The 17,672-nt window shown below is 46.6% G+C and overlaps 1 protein-coding gene across 2 annotated transcripts in view; it reads right to left on the reverse strand.

Moving 5' to 3' along the window:
- The window catches only part of AKT1 (AKT serine/threonine kinase 1), a 140,589-nt gene that overhangs the window by 22,108 nt on the left and 100,809 nt on the right, over positions 1-17,672 (reverse strand). The window contains exons 4-10 of one of the 2 annotated variants that reach the window (XM_084837429.1): positions 16,074-16,185; positions 14,074-14,221; positions 11,423-11,554; positions 10,541-10,606; positions 8,581-8,649; positions 6,488-6,613; positions 2,082-2,210 (exon numbers count right to left, since the gene is read on the reverse strand). In XM_084837429.1, coding sequence (XP_084693555.1) covers positions 2,082-2,210; positions 6,488-6,613; positions 8,581-8,649; positions 10,541-10,606; positions 11,423-11,554; positions 14,074-14,221; positions 16,074-16,185 — 782 coding nt within the window. Of the gene's footprint in view, positions 1-2,077; positions 2,211-6,487; positions 6,614-8,580; positions 8,650-10,540; positions 10,607-11,422; positions 11,555-14,073; positions 14,222-16,073; positions 16,186-17,672 lie in introns of both variants that reach the window. The other variant, XM_084837440.1, reaches the window with a different exon arrangement.

Here is a 17,672-nt window from a genome sequence, read left to right on the forward strand (position 1 = left end):
AGTGTGGTGTAGTGGTTAGAGCAGCGGAGGCCAGCGGCTCCCACGTCAGAACCCTAAAGGAGCTATCCAAGGTGCGAAACATGAGCAAGCCAGCATGACAATGGACCATGGAGAGCTCCTTCAGAGTCCTGACTGAAACATGGGGAGGATTCATCACCCCACGGACATCGGAGCCACCAGCCTCCTCCGGGTTAGAGCAGCCTTCCCTAACCTGATGCCCTCCAAATGTTTTGCACTACAGTTCCCAGGATTCCTGATCATTGGCCATACTGGCTGGGGCTGATGAGAGTTGAAGTCCAAAACATCTGGAAGGCACCAGATTGGGGAAAGGTGGGCGAGTGTCAGACCAAGGAGACCCAGGTTCAAAACCCAACTCAACCATGAAGCTCGCTGGATGATCATGGGCCAGTCTAATATCTCAGCCTACCCTTCAGGGTTGTTGTGAGGATCAAATGGACGGAGAGAAGAAGGATGTACTCCTCCTTGGAGGAGGGATGGGAGATAAAAAATTAAATCCATAACTAAATTTGGAGGCGAGGCTGGGACTGAGAGTCTGTGTCTTGCTCAAGGTCACACAGGGAACATGGCTGTGGCAAGATTTGAATTGGGTACTTTTGGGGGGGGTCACAGCTCGTAACGAGTGAGAGCTCAAACACTTGTACTTCCAGGGTTTTGTCTGAACGTGTCTACCATTATAGAATGGTTGGAAGAACAATAATGGAACTTGAAGTTATGAAACACGTGTGGGGATGGCCACTGTCTTAGAAGGCTTTTAAAAGTAGATCAGACACGTTATGGAAGTCCACATCAGTGATTTTTACCGTCCATCCGCCAGTTCCCTGTTGGGAATATTGCAACTTCATCTGCAAATTAGTGGAAAGGGCCAGTGTTGCAGTTAGTTCACGGGAATTTTGATCACAGCTAGCCTTAGGATCTCTGCAGCCTACAATGTGGTTTCCTGTGATTTCTTCCTTCTGCACCTCCCCCCGCCCCCACTCTCTTTCTCTGACTTACACCACTGCTGGGAGCATGTGTGTTTGCCCTCTCCTTCCTGCCTGTGTAACGGAACACAAAATGGACTGAAGAAACTTCTTTTTGAAACTCTATGTTCTACCTGCATTTTTATGTATGAATATCAGTGAGTAAAACTATTTTACGTTTTCTCCACTGAGGAAGGGTGTGGTGTCCTTCATTGTTCTAAGATAGCCTTGTGTGGATGTGGGACTGGTAAACACTCATTCTGTTTTGCCTTTTGTTTTTTCTCTGCTAATTGCCTCTCTAACAGGAGGCATCATTACTAAATAATCCCATTATTCCCAAGGTTCCAGGCAGGCTGCTAATGAGGGTCTCGGACTACCCAACAGGAGCAAGCTTGATTCCCAGTGGCTCCCACTAAGTTCTGTGGGTCAAGACAGGCTCTTCCTACCCTCAGCTGTCATAACCAGCAGCCATTCCAACAGATGAGAGGGGAAGCAAGGCCATTCCACCAGCCCTGATAAAAGCTACATTTCCCCCCTCTTCCCTCCCCATTCCTTTTCCTTGTGTGTCATGTCTTTTTAGATTATAAGCCTTGTAGCAGGGACTGTCTTGTTTCATGGATTGCATGTAAGCCACTCCAGGAGCCTTTCTGGCTGAGAAACAGGAAAAAAGTAATTTAAATAAATAAAATAGGCAAACTTCAGTTTGAGGACACAGTTGAGAACTGAATCTGACCATTAAGCCAAACCAAGGTCATCAGAGAGAGGTTCATCCTCCACTCCACCCCTCAGCCACCTCTTTAGTTTCTCCCATGCAAGTGAATGGTTGCCATTCACTTCCATAGGTAGAAATAAAGCACTGCACGTAGGGACATGGTTGCAGTGAGGGCAAACCTGCTCTCCATGCCCGAATGACCTGGACTTTACAGACAGGGATGCTGTAGCAGATTTCATACTCCCATTCCCAGGTCTTGACAACATATATAGCCCTCCACACCCACACCTGGACTGTTGCTACCGAACACAAAGCTCATTTCAGCATCTGTTTTCGGTTAAGGAAAGCATCATTTGTGACCACACAATAAGCACAACGCAAAAAGGTACCTCCGGTGCAAGGTATTCCGGTGTGCCGCAGAAAGTCTTCATTGTCGCTCCATCCTTGATCCCTTCTTTGCATAACCCGAAGTCTGTTATTTTTATGTGCCCATCTTTATCCAGCATCAAGTTTTCCAACTTAAATAAAAACACACATCAGAAGGTAATTGGTTAGATGTGCACCGCAGAACCTTCAATGTGTTTGCAAAATACACTCCTATATTTATTTATTTATTTATTCATTCATTCATTCATTCATTTCATTTCATTTCATTTCATTTCTATACCGCCCAATAGCTGAAGCTCTCTGGGCGGTTCACAAAAACTAAAACCAAACAACACACAATAAAACAATTTAAAATATATAGAACATTCCATTGAATGTTATAGAACTATATGCACATTTTCTTTTAAGACACCCCTTTCCTGGGGCTTTCCTATTGTTTGTGTTACGTCTCCCCTTCAAGTATTATTAATAATAATATGCAGCATTTCTGAAGTGCTTTCTGAGTATTCAGAGTTTTGCCAGGCTGGCCAGTATCATCCTCTTGTATTACAGAGTTGCTGATTAGAGTTGTAGTCCAACACATCTGGAAGGCGCCAAGGCGGGAAAGGCTGATATAGATAATTGGCCCGTCTAACCTATGACCACCCACTCCCTCTATCCTACTACCCAAGACCCATTTTAGTTGGAGAGGCCAAAGATTAAACCTGGAACGTCCTGCATGTAAAGCGGATGATTTCCCACTGTACCCTTCCTTAAATAAAGTATGACAAGAAGGGAAAACAGAGTATTATTTTTCTCCATCTAGCCCAGTTGTCTACTTGGATTAGGCTCCTGAAAGTCTCAGGCAAGGCAGAGGCCTCTTGCACCACCAGCTACCTGGTCATTTTAACTGGGGATGCTGGGGAGGGACCGAAGCTCAGCGGAGGAGCACCTCCTTCACATGCAGAATGCCCCCAGTTCAATCCTCAGCATCGTCAGGTAGGGCTGGGAAAGAATCCTGCCTGAAATCCTGGAGAGCTGCTGCCACTCAGTATCGACAGTCTGATTCACTGTAAAGCAGCTTCCTATATTCTTATGGGATTGAATTGGGGATCTTTTCTGTGCAATGCACACGTCCCACCACTGAGTTATGGGGGACCCTTTATGGCTAGCAAAGAGACAACACTGTTAAATACAGAAAAGCGCTATGGTGGCTGCGTGAATGTGTCTGTCCTCTCTGGCGGTCCCAGGCCAGGGTTTGGGCAGGGGAGAGCAGTTAGCTGGTAGGGGCAGCAGCTTCCCTGGCTGCCGGGGATGGGGGACGCAGGGTCAGATGTGGGGGGGGGGACAAGGGCAAGCTGCACGGGCAAGCAGAGCAGGGAACGGGGTTGCCTGCCTCTTCACCACTTATTTCCGAGGCTGATGAGGCGTATCCATGGCAGCCACCAATGACAATACCTGCACGTTCAGGTGCTGAACGCGGCTGCTTGTCTTCGGTGAACAGAACGCACCGCTTGGTTTTCTCAGGATGGAAACAAACACAGAAGAAAGAAAGGGCGGGGGAGGGAGGCGAGAAGATCTGTTTGAGCAGCACGTACATACGCCTTCCATTTGTACAGGTCGTTCAGGACTGCCAGGGGCAGCGCTCCAGTAATCTACAAGCAAAACGTGATGCGCACGGCCTCTTCTGGCACAGCTTGAAGTGGCATCGGCGGGGCTGGTGGTGCAGTGAAGAGGGATGCCACAACTTGACCCCAAGCCCAATGTCGCTGTCAGCATATAATGAGGTTTGTTATTTCCCCCACCCCCCCATATACATCTTGCTGGCCACTAAAAAATGTAGGCGGAGCGATCGGCGCAGCTGTCGCATGACTGTTTAGCCATGAAGCCAAGATGAATAAGGATTAGCAAGCTATTTTATACCAGGTCGGACTGTTTGTTCATCTACCCCAATGTTGTCGTTTCTGACTGGCAGTGGCTTCCCAGGGTCTCAGGCTTGCTCAGGGATGGGACGTGGCACCTTCTGCACGCAAAGCAGGTGCTCTACCCATGAGGTATTCCCGCCCCCATACCTAACCCATGTGTCTGTCTTAATACATTGCATTGCACTTCATAAAAAATTAGGGCTGCAAGCTTTAATCGGTAAACGTGATTACCAAGCAAGCCAGCAGGATTAATTGGTTGGGACCAATTTTAATCCATGAGCCTGGAAGTTAAGAGCACGCTGGTTTATTTTATTCTGAAGTCAATTCTGAATCTGGTGTGTTACTGTAATACGAAGTGAAAAAGAAAATATTAGGAATGATTTCCTTCTACCACTGAATGATACCTTTCATTTATTAAGAGGTCACATTTCCTTCAAATTCTCAAAAAGGGGCCTACGTTTAAATGTAAGCGATTCAAGTCATTTTTTTTAAGGACAGGTGATTAAACATCTAAAAACAAAGGACAGGTGATTAAACATCTGCTTTAACTGGCAGACAGTCTGAATGAAAATCAACACTAAACTGAAAATGTCTCAATAACCCAGCCGTCTGCCACATGCTACAGGGGCTTGCTGCCCATGGAGAGATTAAACTGGACACTGCTCATTTGCATGTGTTAATTTAAGGAGGCATACATTTTAAAAATGTCTTCTTACAGCGGCGCCTGCACCTTGGATAGCTCCTTTAGAGTTCCAACTGAAGCCAGGAGTGCATTCATGGCCCGCTGACATTGCAGCCACCAGCCTTCACTGGCTCCTTAACTAGAGCCAAGGTTAAAAAGAGGGGGTGGGGCAAGAGAGGGAAATCTACCCACATGTACTGGTTTTAAAATCAGACAGGCTACACCGAATACAATCACTGGCAGTATTCGAACTCCAGCCATATCCTGGGGCTTGAAGTTTCATAGAGCTTATAGAATCATAGAATAGTAGGGTTGGAAGGGGCCTACAAGGCCACCGAGTCCAACCCCCTGCTCAGTGCAGGAATCCAAGTCAGAGCATCCCTGACAGGTGGCTGTCCAGCCTCATCTTGAATGCCTCCAGTGTGGGAGAGCCCACCACCTCCCTAGGGAACTGGTTCCATTGTCGTATTGCTCTAACAGTCAGGAAGTTTTTCCTGATGTTCAGTCGGAGTCTGGCTTCCCGTTAACTTGAGCCCATTATTCTGTGTCCTGCACTCTGGGATGATCGGGAAGAAATCCTGGCCTTCCTCTCTGTGACAAGGCCTTTCAAGGACTTGAAGAGCGCTATCCTATCTCCCCTCAGTCTTCTCTTCTCAAGGCTAAACATGCCCAGTTCTTTCAGTCTCTCTTCACAGGGCTTTGTTTCCAGTCTCCTGATCATCTTTGTTGCCCTCCTCTGAACCCTCTCCAGTTTGTCTGCATCCTTCTTCAAGTGTGGTGCCCAGAACTGGACACAGTACTCCAGATGAGGCCTAACCAGTGCTGAGTAGCTTAGGCCAGCCTCCCCCAACCTGGTGCTCTCCAAATGTGTTGGACTTCAACTCCCATCATTCCCAGCCAGCATGGGTGTTGCTGGCTGAGGGTGATGGGAGTTTCAGTCCAACACATCCGGAGGGCATCAGAATTGGGGAAAGATGGCTTATGCAATCCTGAAGGCTGGGAAAGACACTGATCAAAACTATATTCCAAGGCTCTTAATCGATTTGGCATCACAATTTGCTTCAGAATCATGGTTGAGATCATACTTGTATAAGGGGATCATACTCCCCTTACACGAATCTATGGTGCAACCACACTTAGAATACTGTGTCCAGTTCTGGTCACCACAGCTAAAAAGGGATATTGTACAATTGGAAGAAGTGCAGAAAAGGGCAACTAAAATGATCAAGGGGCTGGAGCATGTCCCCTATGAGGGAAGGTTATAACAGCTGGAATTGTTCAGTTTAGAAAAGAGGTGAATAAGGGTGGGCATGATAGAGGTGTACAAAATTATGCTTGGTGTGGAGAAAGTGGACAGGGAGGCATTACTCTCCCTCTCTCAGGATACTAGAACCCAATGGGGCCATCCCATGAAGCTGACTGATGGGAGATTCAGGACAGATAAAAGGAATTCTTCACACAGCGCAGAGTTAAATTATGGATTTCGCTTCCTCAAGAGGTAGCGATGGCCACCAATTTGGATGGCTTTAAAAGGGGATTGGACAAATGCATGGAGGAGAAGGCTGTCAATGGCTACTTCTCCTGATGGCTACATGGGACCTCCAGTATCAGAGACAGTATGCTTGTGTACACCAGTTGCTGGGGAACATGAGCAGGAGGGTGCTGTTGCACTCATGTCCCATGGGCAGCTGGTCAGCCACTGTGTGACCAGAATGCTGGACTAGATGGACCCTTGGTCTGATCCAGCATGGCTCTTCTTATGTTCTTATGAAATGATCAAACAAGGCTGGCTGCCCAAACTCACCACTTTCCATCTACATACCTTTAAATCTCTATAAACCACATTCTTCTCTGAATGCAGATAGTCTAACGCTGATACAATCTCAGCTCCGTAGAACCGGGCACGATCTTCAGAGAAGACACGCTCTCTCGATAGATGGAAGAACAGCTGTAAGGTTAACCACTTGTTAGCCTTAGTTGGCATACTACAGCATTTAAACAGACCTATAATAAGGGGGGACGGTAGCTCAGTGGTAGAACAAACAGCAAGTCCTGGGTTTGATCGCTGGCACCTCCAAATAAAAAGACCAGAGAGAAGGTGATAGTTAGCAAAGACTGAACCTTATGTGAGAACCTGATGAGCTGTTGCCCATCAGAAAAGACAATACTGGGCTAGCATTATCCTGTAATCCAGCCTTCCACAACCTGGTGCCCTCCAGATATTTTGGCCAATGTGCAAGATTCACACAAAATAATAGAAATAATTTTTTGCCGCAGTCAGAGCTCCCAAACCAGGGACTGCAAAGATACTCAAGTGGTTTTCAGCTTAAACCACCTGGTTCAACTCCCTTCATTTGCCTTACACTGAAATCAAACTCTACACAAGTGAGATGTTGTCTATTCTATGTTAAGAAATTGAAATTCTGCACCATGATAATCCAAATTATATAGTTAGGGCCTAATCCTATGTATGTTTAGACAGAAAAAAAGGCCTACACCTCCCAGCATGTCCCAGCTAGCTATGCTGGCTGGGGCATGCTGGGAGTTGTAGGCCTCTTTTCCTGCGTAAACATGCATAGGATTGTGGCTTAAAAGAAGCTACATTTCTGCAATCCGTCTAAATTATGCAGCTGGATAAGTGACAGAAGCGTGCTTCTTTTGCATAATGCAGGGGTGGGCAATTAAATTGTGGTGGGGGACGGATGACCACCCACCCACCCAGCTCTCCACGGCCAAATGACATCAAGGGGCACTGGTTACGCCCGTGACGTAATTTGGTTCCCGGCAGATGTCCCGGGTGGCCGGCACATCGCCCAGGCCCTGCACTGCTGTGTGACAGCTTCCCCCATTGGGGAGGGCTGGTATGCATTCAAGACACTCTGACTGAGTCGGCGGCGAGAGGAGCGCAGCATCCACTGGCTCAGCTGGTGACACTTTGCCTGCATGGCGCCTTTCCCACTGGGAGGGCGCTTTGATGAGTCAGCAGCTGGGGGAGCAGTCCAGGCACTGGCTCAGCCAGTGATACTTCACCCCGCCCCCCACTGTTATCTCTGGTCTGTGATTGGAGATCCAGTGGAGATTCCTCCAGGAGGGAGGGCTTCGAAGCCAAGTCCTGCCCCTTGGAGGACTCTGTGAAAGCTCCGCAGGCCAGACAGGGAACCTCCCGGGCTGGACCGGGCTCGCAGGCTGCAGCTTTACACGAGGAGGAGATGGCTCAGCCTCTTCAAAAGCTGATGTATCGAAATGGGGACTGCTCCCAGAAGATAACACAGCAGCTTCGCCTGCACAGATGTGTCGGGCTCCAACCATGCTGGCTGGGAATTATGGATCCAACACATCAGGAGGCCGCCCGGCTAGCGGAAGGCCAGCTTATACCCACTTTTATGAGATAAGAAATTGAAGCCTCTACCTTTTACACTGATTCACAACACCGGAAGGCAGGGAGTGTGGAAAGGCCGCTATTTTCACACCCTTCCCCTAGGCCACGTGTAAATCAAGGGCTGCCTTTCCACTGCAACCTGAACATGGCTACCCAGAAGTCAATGGGGCATAGTTCTTGGTAAGTATGCTCACGTCTACAGCCCGTTACACTTTAGCGACACTTAGGGAGACTCACCAACGCACCCGAAGTTCTCTTAAAAAAGAGTTATATCTCCACTGAAGCTGTACTGACCAGACTGATTTACAACAACTCTCCAGGGTCTCAGGTCTTTCCCTGGGATCCTTTCTATTGGAAATGCCAGGATCTGAGGCCTTATATAGGCAAAGCATATGCTCTGCCACTGAGCAATCGTCTGTTCTTAGGTGCTTCTTAAAGAGGCTTGCCATGACAAACTTTAAAAACCCCCGACCCGCTAAAATAGCACACAAGGTCAAACACCAAAAGCACTGGATCGAGGCAAACGTGAGCCTTACCTCCCCTCCGTTAGCATACTCCATAACAAAGCATAAACGGTCATGCGTCTGAAAGGAATATTTCAAGGCCTATAAAGATAGATAAATATTTTAAAAAGAAGTGTTTTTATTTTTCGTGCGTTTGTTAAAGATTGCATCCAACCTGCATGCTCAGAGCAAGTTATTGGTACAATTATTTGGTTGCCATCAGTTCCACATTACAGCTGAGGAATGAGGGTTACAGCAAGCCTTCTATCCCACTGGTTTGAGATTGTTAATGGGGACTGGGCAGTGGGATCATATTATGCCAGTACCTTCCCTTCTGCACAGGCTACCAGTCCATTTCCGGCCCTGATTTAAAGTGCTGGTATTAACATTCAAAGCCCTAAATGGCTTGGGACCAGGTTGCCAGAAGGATCGTCTCCTGCCATATACACCTGCCTGGACCATAAGATCGTCTTCAGCGGTCCTTCTCCAGGAGCCCCTGCCAAAGGAAGTGAGGCAGGTGGCTACTAAGAAGAGGACCTTTTCTGTTGTGGCACCCTGGTTGAGGAATGAGCTTCCCAGAGAGGTTTGCCTGGCGCTTACATTGTCCTCTTATTGGCGCCAGGTAAAGGCCTTTTCATTTCCCCAGGCATTTTAATTTTTCAGTTTCTGTTCTAAATCTGGTACTGTATTTTAAATCTTTCACTGCTGCTAGGTTCTATTTGGTTATTATTCTTATTTTATACTGTACTTTTAAACTTTTATATTGTATTGTATCATGTTGTATTTTATTATTTTAATTGTTGCGAACCGCCCAGAAAGCTTTGGCTATTGGGCAGTATAATAAATAATCAAACAAACAACCAATCAGTATATACATACATACATAAACTCCCATCAGCCCCAGTCAACTTGGCCAGTGGTAAGGGACTATGGGGCTTGTAGTCCAAAACATCTAGAGGGTACCAAGTTGCTTATCCCTATTTGAGACTGTCCATGTAATTTGTCCATCACAGATCCCCCTTCAGCTCCATGGACAGCAGCCAGCCAGCCATCAATATAAATGCACACTGAAGTCACAAACACAGAACGTGCAAAGAAGGCCAGCTGGGAAGGAATCTCCCTCCCTTCTTCATCCCACCCCCCGCCCCACAAAACGCTGGTGCTTTCTTGCGTCATGCACATTCCTACATCACGAGAACTGCCCTCCGTTTTGTTTTGCTTGGGCTGCGGCCCAGAAGTTACAGCTGGGGTTTTAAGAGCCAGAGAAGGAGTCACGGCTTTGGCTTTAGATAAAAATAAACATATCCATAAATAATAATGGATTTTACAAGACACCATTTTCAGGATTTGTAACAAGATTTTTTTTTCCTCCACCCCTGGCAAGTCCTATGGGAGATTCACAACTGGTTACTAATTAATTATTGATCATGAATCACCTTGATTCTCTTAATTATGCATTTATCATCTTTTAAAGTCAAAAAGGTACCAATGATCCTAATTTATTTCATTTCTGCATTGCTATTTTCAGAAGCCACTATGATTCCCACACAGCAGGTAGAAAATGAAGAATGGGAAGTGGAGGCTTACTCAAGATCAGTGAGCTGGTGTTTATTATTATTTATTTATCCTCACTTTTATAACCCGCCTTTTTTCCTCTTGCAAGGAACCCAAGGCGGCTTACGTGGTCCTCTTCCCCCCTCCACTTTATCCTCACAACAACCCTGTGGGGTAGGTTAGGCCAAGAATCAGTGAGTGACCCAAAGTCACCCAGTGAGCTTCATGGCTGAGTGGGGATTAGAACCCAGATCTCCCGAGTCCACTCCAACACTCTAACCATTACACCACACTGGCATTCCTGGTTCTCAGTCCCAAATGGAAACCAAATTGGAAAAAAACCCCAAACCCTACACCTCTGAGATCTGCTTCCATGAATGCATGTGGCCCAGGCAAACCCCCATCTCACATATAACAGACTTTCTTTGAGAATGCTCACCGTTAAGAAAGGATGCCTAGAGTTCTGCAAAACACGGTTTTCCGTCAAGGTATGAGCCACTTCATCCTGCAGTACAACCCAGTTAAGTCATGAATAAGCAACAACTCCTGGATTGATATAATTCTGCTAAATATATAAGCAAAAGTAACTGACAATTATGATTATGATTAGCCCTCGCAAAAAGTCCTACGAAATGAAATTAAAGCATTAAAAAAATCCAAATCCCTTCGACATAGTAAAACTTTCTCCCTAGGACAGTATGTTTAAGCAGCAGGGGGAGAGAGTGCCAGAATGTAAGCCTACGGTGGGTCTCGAACCCGGGGGATGTCAGGTGAGGATTCTGCTCATGCATGACCAGTCAACTCTAGCCCTAAGGAGAAAACTGCAGGAGATCACCCACACCAGTAAGCAAAGCTCTGAATAAAAGACCAGAGTGAAGTGTACGCGTGCATTCTATGACATCCTGGGTCACGACTTCTCCCTTTGTGCGCTCAGATTTTATTTGTGTTTTTTAAACTTATTTGATTCATACCCGGCTTTCCAACAGGTTCCCAGGAACAGATTTCCCTCCCCACAGCTTCTTTTCATGGCCAACCATAGTTGCACAAACTGTAGTTTGCCCGGTTTTGATATTACAGCAAACTATGGTTTGTCATGAAAGAGAAAATCTGAGAATGCATGAAGAGAGGAGGGAGAGAAAGGCACATGCGAGCCCATGGGCCACTCATATAATAGCAAGCCATAGTTTGGTGTGATGCCCAAATTGACCCTAAACTCGCTACTCTTTGCTTGCTACAGACTGCCTCCCCAAAGGGAAGTCACCTCTTCCCACTCTGCTCTCAACCGAACAGGGACTGACAGAGATGAACCTGGCTCTCCTACCTTTGCAACAATTACTTCCTTCTTCAAGATTTTCATAGCGTAATACCGTCCAGTTGCTTTTTCTTTCACCAGGATGACCTTTCCAAATGTACCTTTTCCCAGTAGCTTCAGATACTCAAATTCATTCATAGTCTGTCAGAGATATGTTTAAAAGGGTTAGAGAGATTTACAGGCCAACATTTCCAAAAACATACGAGAAGACCAACAGCTTGGAGAGGTCCTCCTTTTATACAGAGACTTCAGGGGGATCCCTGGCCAGTTACCTTCCAGAACGCGCAAGTCAAAAACGTCCCTCTCAACTGAACAGTGGCCTCAACTTGATCGAGCTAATCACGTGATCCAAGGATATGAATCAAACTTGTCTGAATGATTACGATACCATCTAGTCCTACATCCTGTTCCCCTACACAGGCCAACCAGATGATTCCAGGAAGCCCACAAGAATGGCATGAAGACAAGAGATGCAAAACAGGAGGTCAATACAGCTGGAGAAAAAACAGAAGAAATCAAAAGACAGTGACCAGGACCAGCTCCAGGATTTTGGGACCTCGTAGCAGGATGCCATCCAAGGCTCCATGGCGGCTGTCATCTATATTTTGCTGCAATGCAGTATACCAGATGTTCCAGTACATTGTGGGTAAAAAAAGGGAATACTACCATATTTTTGGAACCATAGCATTTGTTTCACTTACAGTGTGCCGATAGGTTCAAGCACCAGCGTGGGCCCGTGTCTGCTGGACCCTGCCATGGGGTGGGGAGGCCTAACAGCCACACAGACTGGCCGTTCCCAACTTGTTCTTTATCAAGGGAATGTTTGTATCCTGATTCATGCTGCAGTTCACCACAGCAGATTTTTACATAAGGGTATGTTCCCACCCCGCCCCCGCCCCCTGCCTGAAGTGGTTGAATCTGCTTGACCACCTCAAGAGTAGTGGTGTAGTAGAGCCAGGCCTCGGAGGGACGCAGCACCAGCAGTTTTTTATTAGCAGGGACACTGATGTCATCTGCCCTCTCCCAGAATTCCCTGCTCCCTCTGAACCTAGCTGCAGTTCTCACAGGAGCTGTAAGAGAGGGTATTCATTTCCCCAGCAATGATATATTGTTCCCTGTTGTAATCCAAAGTATTCTGGGGTGGGTTGGTCTTGAATGGGCAATTTAGACCCATGAGCTTCAGAAAAGACTTGCTCCTGGTGGGGATGAAAATGGCTAGGGCAGGTTTCTTGATATGGATCAACACAGCTGCCTGAATTTTCAGACTGGCCTTGGGAGTGTGGCTATGGAGACTGTCATGATGGGTGCCTGCATGTCCAAATTTACCATTAACACCACTGCCCAAGAGTCATTCTGCTGCCTCAACAGGCCAGCCCTCAATTCTTATTTAAGATCATGACAGGCACATCAAGAAGGGAGTAATATGCTTTTTAGACTTCCTAACCTTAGGGAACAATATTCTACATGGACTCATCTGCCAAGGAACCCCAAAAATGTCATGCAGGATGCTGATGGCATATTCAGGTGCTCCCAACCCAATGCATCCTAGGCACCAGCCAGGCCATAGAGGTTTTACTGCCACTCCCATGTGGACAAAGAGTGTGCTCTTAAATGCACCCCTGTAGCTGCATACTGCAGGGGAAGATCAGTCATTATGGGGTAAGCTTTCTGAGAGGTGCCGAGGACTCGAACCAGGACTCTTGAAAGCAGGGGCCACGCATTTCTCTCCCTGCACCACTGGGGCAGCTCCCAGGCAGAGGGTGTCTTCTAGCAACTCTCTGCCCCACTGCAGCGCCACCCCTGTAATGGCCAGAGCCAGTACTACCCCTTTGTCTGCCCAGCCAGAGTAACCAATTGGAGCCTAGTGGCACCAGGCTTAACTCTTTAGCCTGAGCCACTCATCCGTGAGAGAAGATGCTAGACAGGCTTGTCCCACCTTGTCTCATCCCCTCATCTGCCTGTGGCAGCCTGACCTCCCAACCCACCTTAAACCACCCCATCTGCCTCTGGTCCTTTGGATCCTGGTCTGCTTGGTCTGGAACCTGACCACCAGATATTTGCCATGCCATTTGCCTCTGACCCTGCTGAGGTCCGACACAGCCCTTATTTTTTAATTTATTTATTGTATTTCTGCACATTGGCTATGCTGGCTGGGGTTGTTTGGGAGGTGCAGGAATTAAACACATATGGAATTATACACTTGGGGCTGGGGGAGACATCTTAACCCAATACTTTATTTATTTACTGTATTTCTATATTGCTGTTCCAAAGCCAACCAAGGCAGTTTACAAAAAAAATCAGAAGACAAAAATCATAATAAAATAAAAACATAGTAAAACATTTTTTAAAAGCAAGCTTAAAAACCATGAAGCTTGTCCTCTAAAGGGTTTTTCAGAACAACCCTTCAGAAAAGCTTGTCCTCTGTGATGGATCTTATCACCAAGGAACCCCTGCTCATCTTCGAAGGAATTTCAGGAGTTCCTGGGGCACAGCTTATAAGCCCATTGCTATGGAAACTTAGGCCACAGCATCTGTACACTCCAGATGTGTTGGACTGCACATTGGCCGTGCTGGCTGGGGTTGTTTGGGAGGTGCAGGAATTAAACACATATGGAATTAAACACTTGGGGCAGGGGGAGACATCTTAACCCAATACTTACTACTTTGTGTTTTGGTTTTGTCATGGATATTTCCATTTCTTCAGCACCCGAATTATCACTGGGGGAACCGGATCTAAAATCCATTATTTCTTCCTCTTGTTTCTTAAGGCTGTCTGCTACTGTTTGGATGGCTTTTGTCCATTCTTCCCTAAGGAACATAAAAATAACCTCTAGTTTTAAAAGGATTCTCATAGGAGGTGATGTGAAATAATTCTTTGGCCGAGACCGTGGAGGAGCCAAAGTAGACAATATTGAGTTAGAACAGAGGTGTAGAACTTTGGGCCCCGGGACCACATCTGGCCCTCCTGCAGTCCCAAACCGGCTCTCCAGGGTTCCCCAGAAGGCCCCACCTCTATTTCCCTGGCCCCACCCCCATTCCCCTACCACCAATCATTTCGTGGTTTAACAACTTTTGTGCAGTTTTTCCCCCATTCTAAAAGGTTGAAATGACTTTAAGTCCTACTTACAGGCAGTAATAACTTTAAGCTAAAATGGGCTGGTGTCACGTTCCTTCTCGTCCTCCCCCTTTGCAATCAACACACTCCAGGAAACAAAGCTTCAGGCCAACACTACTTTATTAGTTAACGACTAGCTACTTTACAAATGCAGATTCTAGGAAAGTCTCAGACTGCAATGAAACAGCTAATCTACACATCTACGAATATCAATAGAGAAGCTGAAGTTGGAAGTTAGAGATGTTGCCAGAAGTCTGGGCAAGAACTTCTCCATCAGACTTGCTTGGCAGGGATGCTCCTCCCTTAGGGTGGCTCCCTCCTACGTTGGCTTCTACAAGTGGCCAACATGGCGGAGCATCTGAGCCCTGCCCCTAACTTTTCCAGCTTCACCCTGTGACGGACCTTAGCATCCCTCAAGTCACGCCCCTTGCCCTCCTCCTCCTCCTCTTGAGTTCTCATGGACAGCCGTTCCGCCTGGGCCATCTGTGTGCAAAGGTCTCGGGAAGAAAGTTTCGCCGTATCTGGGCTCACTAGGGAGGGTGCCTCCCGCTGTCATGGCTGTCCCCATTCTGAATCTGAGCTTCCATATATCTCCACATGCTTAGATTCGTTCCCGACAGCGGTGTTTCTGGTATTTTCGCCCCAACTTTTTTGCCTTCAGCCCCACCCACCACTGGAATGTGCCCCCCCCCGAGCTTCTCCAAAATGAAATTCAGCCCTCAGGCTGAAGTCCAATACTCCCTGGACTAGACTGACAAACAGTGCCAAGTATAAGGCACTTTCCTACATAACATTTGTACTGGGAGGTGGAAAGCAAGACTGTGGCTTGACAGATTTACCTAAGCAAGGAATTCAAGCGAGTGGGCACCACCAATGAGGGGTGGGGAGAGGAGAACCAAACCCAACTCTATGTGACAACCAATCTCATATCTCAGAAGTGAAGACTGCGGATCAAAGCCTCTCCCTCTGAATTGAGGGGGAAGGTGAGGAGGAATATACTGGAGAAAAATTCTCCCTAAAGGTACTACTCTGGACAATGGTAATCTTAAAGCTTTAAAAGACGCTAACTGGCATATCCACAGGAATCGCTATCTTTACTCTTCATATATTTTTAATCCTACTTCGGAGACAAGCATATATACGGCAGTCTTCCCCGACCTGTTGTTTTGGATTACAATCCCTACCATTCCTGTCCACTGGACTTGCTAGCTGGGAATAATGGGAATTGTAGTCCAAGACAACAGCAGGGTACCAGGTTAGGGAAGTCTGATATGCAGTATAACACCCACTCCCAAACACAGAAACACACACATACACACAGAGAGAGAGAGAGAGAGAGAGAGAGATCTGTTCCTTGTGCAAGAACTCCTGTTCCACACACACACCCATTTGACAAAAAGTGAACTTCTTGGGAAATGAGACTCTAAAACCCACCGCACCAAAGCAATAAAAAAAGTTTTGAGACAATGCTGCACACTAATAATGCTGAACATTTACATCTGCTTTTGCAAGTTGCTTTTGTGTTTAAGTCTGAAGGAAACATACCGCTCCTCCGGAGTCTCCACATGAAACGTCCTTTCAATTACTGTGGTCCACTGGAGGCATCGGATGATGAATGTGTTTGGTTTAGGTCTCTCTGTCTTCATCAACTGGCACTCTACCACAGATCGAGGGAGGAAAGTCATGGTATGTAAGCAGGTTTAAATAATCATTTGTCTTTATTCTTATCTAGCAAACTGTTGCAATTAATCAGGCATGGAAATCTCTGAGAGTAGCTCTTCGGGAGAGAGACAGCGAACCGGGCTGCTGGAGAAAAGTAGACCGGCTGGGTTCACACAACACGCTAACTCACGCTCGGGTTGTTCTGGGAGTGTGGGTTGTTCTGTGGGTTGTTTGTCGAACTGTGGGTTAGCATGTTGTCTGAACCCAATACATTTCAACAGGGTGGCTTGTTAACTATGCAGTGTAGCTTGTTAACCACCCTGAACAACCCAACAACAACCCATGGGCTCTCAAGGTGGCTTGAGAAAAGTAAGCCATGCTGCATGGTTCACAAGCCACCCTGTGGAAAATGTCTTGGGTTTGGACAACATGCTAACCCATGGTTCGACAAACAACCCACGGTTCAAAACAACCCACACTCAAGCAGTGAGTGTGGGTTGGCGTGTTGTGTGAACCCAGCAAGAACTTCTTATTTAACCTAGTGGCTGTAGGGATGGGAAAATAAGCAAGGCCCAAGCTCTTTTGAGGTTTTCCGAGTTTCACCTTGAATCTTGATCCACCTTGTTCCCAAATGCAAGCCTTTGTTGTTCAAATGGGGAAAGTGCGTGCTTGGGTGCACTTTCTTTTCCAAGGTGTGTACCTGAATGCAAACTGCTCCCACATCAAGAACCACTGTGGTTAAAGTTTTGAATTGGGAATGAGGGATCCGGGTTTTAGTCCCCATTTGGCCATGAAGCTCACTGGGTAACTTTGGGCCAGTCACTGACTCTCAGTCTAAGCTACCTTATAGGGTTGGTGTGAGGATAAAATGGAGAGGAGGAGGGTCATGTAAGCCACCTTGGGTTATTTGCAAGAGGGAAAAAGGGTGGATATAAATGTGATAATAAAGAAATAGGTTTTTTTAAAAAAAAACTAACTAAAGCATGAAAATACTCCCCTCACTCCCCAATGCACACTTTTCTAATGCACATTTTTTTTAATGTGATCGCAAATATGAGATTTTTGCCTGAAAAAATACGCTTGAGTTAGGGATTGCGAACAGGCTAAGTTCTGGTGTTTAATGAGCTGAAACAAGATTATTGTATATCCCTAAGTGGATGGAACTTTGATACCACAGAAGGCTGAAAGTACCACTGCCTGGCCAAAGATCAGAACAGTGAGGGGCCAGCGAAAGGCACAATGTGTGTTGTGCATATTAATTATCCACAGGACAGAAGTGTAGCAAGTTTAAGGAGTACAAGAAGGTTTCTGTGTAGACCCAATGGCTACCAGATGTCCTGCTTGTCTAGTTCCTCATGCTTAATCATCACACACACACCCTCCAATAAATACAATTCTGCTCTCACACAACCTCAGACCTGGACCAAGAAAAACGGAATTCTTCAACCCGCACAAACTGAGTTAATTTGTACTTTTAATTTA

The sequence above is a fragment of the Heloderma suspectum genome, chromosome 1 (assembly GCF_057233095.1).
Source record: "Heloderma suspectum isolate Gila_16-S chromosome 1, 16-S_ref, whole genome shotgun sequence".
NCBI classification, from domain to species: Eukaryota; Metazoa; Chordata; class Lepidosauria; order Squamata; family Helodermatidae; genus Heloderma; species Heloderma suspectum.